This window comes from Trichomycterus rosablanca, chromosome 9, assembly GCF_030014385.1.
Source record: "Trichomycterus rosablanca isolate fTriRos1 chromosome 9, fTriRos1.hap1, whole genome shotgun sequence".
Taxonomy (NCBI): domain Eukaryota; kingdom Metazoa; phylum Chordata; class Actinopteri; order Siluriformes; family Trichomycteridae; genus Trichomycterus; species Trichomycterus rosablanca.
In genome coordinates this window covers 21377527-21386312 of record NC_085996.1, presented here as the reverse complement: position 1 = coordinate 21386312, position 8786 = coordinate 21377527, and the positions used below count along the sequence as shown (strand labels likewise).

General features: G+C 39.9%; 1 protein-coding gene across 2 annotated transcripts in view; it reads left to right on the top strand.

Annotated features, from left to right (window-relative positions):
* Nucleotides 1-3424: 3424 nt before the first annotated feature.
* The window catches only part of elp3 (elongator acetyltransferase complex subunit 3), a 54724-nt gene continuing 49362 nt past the window's right edge, over nt 3425-8786 (top strand). For both annotated transcript variants that reach the window (XM_063001253.1, XM_063001252.1), the window contains exons 1-6: nt 3425-3567; nt 3869-3968; nt 5413-5551; nt 6821-6891; nt 7041-7104; nt 7204-7272. In XM_063001253.1, the coding sequence (XP_062857323.1) occupies nt 3546-3567; nt 3869-3968; nt 5413-5551; nt 6821-6891; nt 7041-7104; nt 7204-7272 (465 nt within the window). In that variant the 5' untranslated portion in view covers nt 3425-3545. The remainder of the gene's footprint in view (nt 3568-3868; nt 3969-5412; nt 5552-6820; nt 6892-7040; nt 7105-7203; nt 7273-8786) is intronic.

Genomic DNA, 8786 nt, shown 5'->3' with positions numbered 1-8786 from the left:
TCACACATTTGGCTGAGAGTCATGAGAAAAATATTCGTTTGGCTGCTGAGACGCTTTGGGCAGATCAGCAAGCATCACGTTGAAAGAAAGACAAGCACTGCACAACACCTAGCTAAAAACGTCCCTACGGTGAAAGATGGTGGTGACAGCCTCTACTATACTACTGTGTTGCATCTCTGTAGTAAGGACATAGAAACTAAAAATTGAGGGAAGAATGAATGCAACCAAATACATTATATGACCAAAAGTATGTGGACTGTTTGTTACTGCCACATTCATTGCTAATAGATGTATAACAATTGATTTATGTAAATCAAATGTTTATTAAACATTGTGGCAACAGTTTGGGGACAGTTTACCATGATTATGCCTTTGATCACAGCTGGAGGACAACTAAAAACCTAATAAACTGAAACCACAGAGAACACTAAGGACCTTATCTAGAATTTTCTGAGAGATTTGTTTGAATACAGATATGTTGAATAAAGCCACAAAAGAACTTTTGGGATGGTAATATATTAAATGTATAAGGATTTTATTTTGTTGATGTTGTTTTTATTGGAGTACCATTGTTACTGTATGTCTTTAAGTAATATTCCTAATTATCTAATCATATTATACTAAAACATCTAAAAATAAATGTTGTTTAACTTGGTTGAACACATAATTAATGTCTTTTATATGGTCACATTGTCTTATATAGTTTTCTTTGAATATTAACCACTTACTAAAAGATGATTTTAATATCTGTATCTAGTTCATTGTAAGTTAATAACACTTTGTCACATGCAGGCGCTGACAATTGGTGGGTCAATAGTTACTAAGTATCATATTGTGAAATTGTTTAGCATTTTGCTGAGCAGCATGGTGCAGTGGGTAGTACATTAGCCACACAATAGCAGGGGTTAATAAAACAGACTAGCTAAATTAAACATGGATTTTTGTAATTTTATAAATGATAACATAAAGTCATAACATATACAAATCCCTTTTATCATACATTTCCCTGATAGCCCTAAACACATCTCCTGCTGCGATTGTAAATGCTTAGAGATATGCTTTCTGTTATAAATTAAAATACTTAAAGTAAAAGGACTGGAAATAATTAAAATATCTGTGATAAAGGTCAACTTTACAGAACACAGTTGCATGGTATACAGGGTATACATAGTAATCACTGGGAGCCAGCTGGATTGTTACAGAATAGCCTATATATAGACCTTGAATTAAAAGCACAGCTGACACCCAAAATATTCTCAGGCAGACTACTACTACTACTACTACTACACAATGTTTCTAACACCAGTGTTTATTTTGGGCATTATTTTCTTTACTGATGATATAAGGTAGACTTTGGCCATGTTAGTATATCTACAGTATGTGTTGAAACTGACTTGGAAGGAAAACCTTTTTTCCATTGGCTTAAATAGTTTTGCTCTGAGTCATCTGCTTTATGGCATGTAGGAAAGGCCGTGGTTAAGACTACACAACTGTAGGCCATACTGCATGCCCACACAAAAGTGTGTAATGAATGTTGCATTGAGTGTGTGCGTGTGTGTTGCAGGGGGGTTGAGTTCTAAGGGATAGTAGCAAGGTTGCATACAGGATGGACTGGTTATTAGTAACACTAATTAAAGTTGGTAATGGCTAAGTTATAATATTTATAATACATTTTAGTTGTTTAGTGGTCTATTACTAATTTGTGAATGTAAATAGATACATGAAACAATGAACAGTGAATTAATACATGTGCAGGGTGGCACAGCATGAAGTGTGAATCACACTGGTGCAGGGTCCTGGGGATCTGAGTTGAAACGCATTTGAACAGTGTGTGAAGAGTTTGCTATTTTCTTCTCAGTCACTTTTTTCTGGTGGGTTTTGTGCTCACCATGAACCTAATCAGTATAAAAATGCTGTATAATGTTGCTGGAGCCTATCCCAGCTTTTCAATGGGCGCAAGGCACACAGTAACACCCTGGATGGGGCGCCAGTCCATCACAGGGCAGACACACATACTCACACCCACACCCATTCACCTATAGGGCAATTTAGTGTCTCCAATTAACCTGACTGCATGTTTTTGGACTGTGGGAGGAAACCAGAGCTCCTGGAGGAAACCCTCGCAGACATGGCGAGAACATGCAAACTCTGCACAGAAAGGACCCGGACCGCCCCACCTGGGGATCAAACCCAGGACCTTCTTACTGTGAGGCAACAGTGCTACCCACCGAGCCACCGTGCCGGCTATGGCCAACAGTGAAATGTATTTTCTTTGAGGTAACTGTGAAATAGGCAATTTGGTTTCTGCCGATTACATTGTTTTTTAATTTGATAGCACCTATGGCAGATACTGATGAAGATAAGCGTTAGTGGTGTAGTTGAAGGAGTAAGTTTGGCACATCATGGGTTCTAAAGACCTGGGTTTAATGCATGGCTTTGGTCACTGACTATGAAAAGTTTTGTATGTTCTCTCTTTATCTGTATGTGTTTCCACTAGTTATTCTTATTTTCTTTCTACATCACAAAATATAATTATAGGTGTAACTGAGTGAGCGAGTGTATGAGTATATGGGTAAATGTTTGTTGCCCTATAATTAACTGGCACCTTGTACAGGGTGTATTCCAGCCTTGCGCCTAGTGTTTCTGGGTGGCATTGGACCCACAACAATCATTGGACAAGGTTAAAATCCTGACTATTAATTAAAATTAAGTATCTTTATTTGTTATTATTTTTTTTTCTTTCCATTTTTTTCCCACTTTAGCGCATCCAATTTCTGCCCGTCAATCATCCTCTCATTAATGCTGGTCCCTGCTCCTGATTGGGGAGGACGACGCTGCTCCACGCCCCCTCCAACACGTGCACAGCAATCAAACATCTTATCACCTACACTTGACGAGTGCAGTGCAATACAGCGCTGTGTACGGAGAGCCACACCCTCTACCGCACTCCTTTCCCACCAATCAGCCAGCAGAGGTCGTAATTACACTAGTCTGAGAGAGAGTCCCCATCCGGCTTAATCCCGCCCCTATCTGAACAACAGGCCAATCGTTGTTCGTGTGGCCGCTCAGCCTAGCTGGCAGGCAGAGCTCAGCTCTGGTGAACAGCACCTGAGCGGCTTTGTTATTACTATTTATTTATAGATCCTGGTAGTCATGATTTGTACTTTCTTAAAATGTCTAAAAAGGTTGTTGGTGGCCTTATCTCAAACTATGTAAGTCCCTGCAATGGACTAACATTAATTCATAAAACAAACAAACAAAAACCCTAGGAGTTTGGAATGTTCTCCTCATGTTTCTTCTCCTTATCTCAAAACATTCGATCCTATTCTACGTGTGAGTAAGTGAGTGGATTTTGGTCCTAACTGCCGTCAGCTCAGGCTTTGCGACACTCCGCTGCTTGGCGGTATAAAGCATGGTGACGCTGGTACAGTGGGATGCTAACAGTTTAGCTGTGTTTATGTAGTCTTATTTAGTATTTAGTTTATGTTTTTACAACCTAATTTTTGAAGAAAAGGCTTCTGCTCTAACCCGCTACCAGAGTCAGGATGGGAAAGCCAAAGAAAAAAAGTAAGTACCTCTTAAAGTCGACAAAACTGTAGTGTTTACTAGCTGTAGAGCTAACCTGTCAGCTAGCTGCGCAGTTTTGTCGTGCTGTGTTTTTATAAAGTAGTGTCTCTTTAGTTTTGGTGCTGTGTCAGTTAACCACCTGCTTGTAAAAAGCCCCGATTCACTGTCATTTTTGCTGAGGCTGGATGGCAAAATGTTACAACACCTTAGTGTATAACAGTTGAAAGTACTTTAAAATCTATGCATTATTACCATGAGTGAATGAAAGAACGAATGTTAACAATATGTCTGATTTTATCAGGTGATCATAGTCGAGCTGAATTGATGATGATGACGATTGCAGATGTTATCAAACAGCTGGTCGAGGCTCACGAACAGGGCAAAGATATCAACCTTAACAAGTAAGTTCCTAAACCGTCTGTAGTGTATGGGTTCGGTCCACCTTTTCTGCTGTGACAGCTTGAACTCCATTGGAAAGTCCTTTCACTTGGTTTTGGATCATGACTGCATGGAGTCACAGGTTACGTGAGGTTGTATACTGAAGTTGGACAATAATACCTGTTTGCTGTTAGTGTTTTAATTAATTATTGGCTGTTGGGTAGAGTTGAGATTAGTCACTATTTTCACACGAAACTCTGCAATCCATTTTATTATGGGTCCTGCTTCGTGCATAGGGCATTTAATGCTGAAGAAGGAAAAATTTTTTTCCCAAAAGTTCTGTGTAGGCTTTTTATCAGCTCCACTTACCATATAGAAGCACTTTGTAATTCATGACTTATAGACTGTAGTCCATCTATTTCTCTACATACTTTTTTCACCTGCTTTCACCCTGTTCTTCAATGGTCAGGACCCCCACAGTACAGATATTATTTAGGTGGTGGATCATTCTCAGCACTGCAGTGACAATGACATGGTGGTGGTGTGTTAGTGTGTGTTGTGCTGGTGTGAGTGGATAAGACACAGCAGCGCTCCTGGAGTTTTTTAAAACAGTGTCAACTCACTGTCCACTCTATTAGACACTCCTACCTAGTCGGTCCTCCTTGTAGATGTAAAGTCAGAGACGATCACTCATCTATTGCTGCTGTTTGAGTTGGTCATCTTCTAGACCTTCATCAGTGGTCACAGGACGCTGCCCATGGGGTTCTGTTGGCTGGATGTTTTTGGTTGGTGGACTATTCTCAGTCCAGCAGTGACAGTGAGGTGTTTAAAAACTCCATCAGCATTGCTGTGTCTTATCCACTCATACCAGCACAACACACACTAACACACCACCACCATGTCAGTGTCACTGCAGTGCTGAGAATGATCCACCACCTAAATAATACCTGCTCTGTAGTGGTCCTGACCATTGAAGAACAGCATGAAAGCAGGCTAACAAAGCATGTAGAGAAACAGATTACAGTCAGTAATTGTAGAACTACAAAGTGCTTCTATATGGTAAGTGGAGCTGATAAAATAGACAGTGAGTGTAGAAACAGCTGTTAAGTAGTAAATGTTGGAATTTAGTCCTTTGATATTTTACACTACAACGTTTGTGACCATCCTGCACAATGAACTGCAAGTGGAACAATACTTAAAAGAAGCCAGTAAATCACTTTGTGCATAAACTTTAATGTTTGCTTTGATAAAACACTGTATGTATGATTAACAAATCCAGAAAATGGCACTTATGGGATGCTGTCGCAACAATTGATTCATAGCAAGCATTTTGTTATAATACATGCTTGTTATAATAGTGGACAGAAAATGATTATGTACATTTGAAAGAGGTTTGGTGTGGATTGACCGTTGAGTCGTGCTAAACATTTTTGAAATGTAAAAGTAAGTTGTATTCTGTCTCTTTAGATTGAAGACAAAGACATCAGCAAAATACGGCCTGTCAGCACAACCCCGTCTGGTTGACATCATTGCTGCAGTGCCTCCCCAGTACAGACGTGCCCTTGTGCCGAAACTGAAGGCCAAACCCATCCGTACAGCCAGTGGGGTATGATGACAGAATATCATTGCATTTGTTGGTTGTTTTACAGTGTTACCACTCATTTTGGTGTTGCACTGTGTGTGTGTTTGTTTTTTATCAACCTTAAATTTATAGGTACAAAAAATGACAAGTGTTTAGTGCTTTTGTAAATACTTTTAATCAGTTTAACTAGATAATGTAATAAAAATACTACTCAAAACAGTGGCTAGAAGAGGCTAGAATGCATACTTACTACCTTATTATTTATTGAAAAAAATATTTACATTTTACATTTTCGGCATTTAGCAGATGCTTTTATCCAAAGCGACTTACAGTTGTGACAGTAAGCAATCTAAGCAATTGAGGGTTAAGGGCCTTGCTCAAGGGCCCAACAGTTGCAACCTGGCAGAGGTGGGACTTGAACCGGCAACCTTCTGATTACTAGTCCAGTATCTTACCCACTAGGCTACAGCTGCACTATCAGTTTAAAACCCAATTTATTTATGTCCAGCACAAAATTATTTAAAATAGTAACACAATTAATTTATGTTTATTTAAGGTGGTAGCAAATTGATTCATGTTAAGGCAACATAGTGTTTTGTGCCCTGGCTTCCAGTTCTCCATGTCCACACGTATTGACTTTGGACACTTTAGTTTTCTTTCAATCCTCAAAACTTGCTTATAGGTAGATTGGCTATGTCAAATTGCTCCTATGTATGAAAGAGTAATTAAGGTAAATTATTGATGCCCCCTATTACACTGATGCCTTGTTCAGGGTGTTTTTTGCCTTTGGGCCAGGGTTCTTGGGATACCTTTTGTCCTCATCACTGCTGTCCTCACCAGGTTACTAAAGATAAATAAATGTCTTAAAAAGGTAAATTCATTTTCTTTTACTGCTTCTGCATAGCTACCTGAAACAAAAAGTGAAGACAGTTTGTAAACTTTCGGTGTTGCAGGATAGTATTTGGTTTTGAGGGCGCTCTGGTGGCACAGCAATAAAACAAATTAACCCTAAAATGTCAAAATTATCAATTTTAGTAATGCATTATTTATAACTTAACAATAAATACCACACGCTTTTTTCATATTTATTATGTCCATATTAAATATGCTTGTGATTTTTAAACTATTTTATTTGGCACATCCTAAGCTCATCCAGCACAAATGAAACCTATTCTGTAACATTTTTATCAATTTTTCTGTTTATATAAATGCTTTGTAAACACGGCATAACACAACTAAATAAATAAATAAACTAAGTTTTTAAAAATAAGTAGATTTTGATTCTCTGTCCAGATTGCTGTTGTTGCTGTGATGTGCAAGCCTCATCGCTGTCCACATATCAGTTTTACAGGCAACATCTGTGTGTAAGTGCATATTTCCACTTCTAATTTACACATTGTTTTTCTTTGACTCTGTACTTATAAAAAATGATCTACAAATGTATAGTGCAGTGGAAAGAAAATTAGCTGATCAACTACCGCTGAGTGTAAAAGTGCATATTCTTCTTTAATAGATACTGTCCAGGTGGTCCTGATTCTGATTTTGAATATTCTACACAGTCGTACACAGGCTATGAGGTAAATATCAACTCACACACCCTCCACATTCCTTTTCTTTAACTTAGGATATTTCTGATGTTCTGTTTTCTGTGTGTTTGCTTATTGTTTTTCATTTAGCCCACATCTATGAGAGCCATCCGAGCACGTTATGATCCCTATTTACAGACCAGACACAGGGTGGAACAGGTAAGGCAACCGCTATGTACACATGAGTTTTACCTTTGTTTATTTATGCATACAGTGTATCACAAAAGTGAGTACACCCCTCACATTTCTGCAGATATTTAAGTATATCTTTTCATGGGACAACACTGACAAAATGACACTTTGACACAATGAAAAGTAGTCTGTGTGCAGCTTATATAACAGTGTAAATTTATTCTTCCCTCAAAATAACTCAATATACAGCCATTAATGTCTAAACCACCGGCAACAAAAGTGAGTACACCCCTAAGAGACTACACCCCTAAATGTCCAAATTGAGCACTGCTTGTCATTTTCCCTCCAAAATGTCATGTGATTTGTTAGTGTTACTAGGTCTCAGGTGTGCATAGGGAGCAGGTGTGTTCAATTTAGTAGTACAGCTCTCACACTCTCTCATACTGGTCACTGAAAGTTCCAACATGGCACCTCATGGCAAAGAACTCTCTGAGGATCTTAAAAGACGAATTGTTGCGCTACATGAAGATGGCCAAAGCTACAAGAAGATTGCCAACACCCTGAAACTGAGCTGCAGCACAGTGGCCAAGATCATCCAGCGTTTTAAAAGAGCAGGGTCCACTCAGAACAGACCTCGCGTTGGTCGTCCAAAGAAGCTGAGTGCACGTGCTCAGCGTCACATCCAACTGCTGTCTTTGAAAGATAGGCGCAGGGGTGCTGTCAGCATTGCTGCAGAGATTGAAAAGGTGGGGGGTCAGCCTGTCAGTGCTCAGACCATACGCCGCACACTACATCAAATTGGTCTGCATGGCTGTCACCCCAGAAGGAAGCCTCTTCTGAAGTCTCTACACAAGAAAGCCCGCAAACAGTTTGCTGAAGACATGTCAACAAAGGACATGGATTACTGGAACCATGTCCTATGGTCTGATGAGACCAAGATTAATTTGTTTGGTTCAGATGGTCTCAAGCATGTGTGGCGGCAATCAGGTGAGGAGTACAAAGATAAATGTGTCATGCCTACAGTCAAGCATGGTGGTGGGAATGCCATGGTCTGGGGCTGCATGAGTGCAGCAGGTGTTGGGGAGTTACATTTCATTGAGGGACACGTGAACTCCAATATGTACTGTGAAATACTGAAGCAGAGCATGATCCCCTCCCTCCGGAAACTGGGTCGCAGGGCAGTGTTCCAGCATTATAATGACCCCAAACACACCTCTAAGACGACCACTGCTTTATTGAAGAGGCTGAGGGTAAAGGTGATGGACTGGCCAAGCATGTCTCCAGACCTAAACCCAATAGAACATCTTTGGGGCATCCTCAAGCGGAAGGTGGAGGAGCGCAAAGTCTCGAATATCCACCAGCTCCGTGATGTCGTCATGGAGGAGTGGAAAAGCATTCCAGTGGCAACCTGTGAAGCTCTGGTAAACTCCATGCCCAGGAGAGTTAAGGCAGTTCTGGGAAATAATGGTGGCCACACAAAATATTGACACTTCAGGAACTTTCACTAAGGGGTGTACTCACTTTTGTTGCCGGTGGTTTAG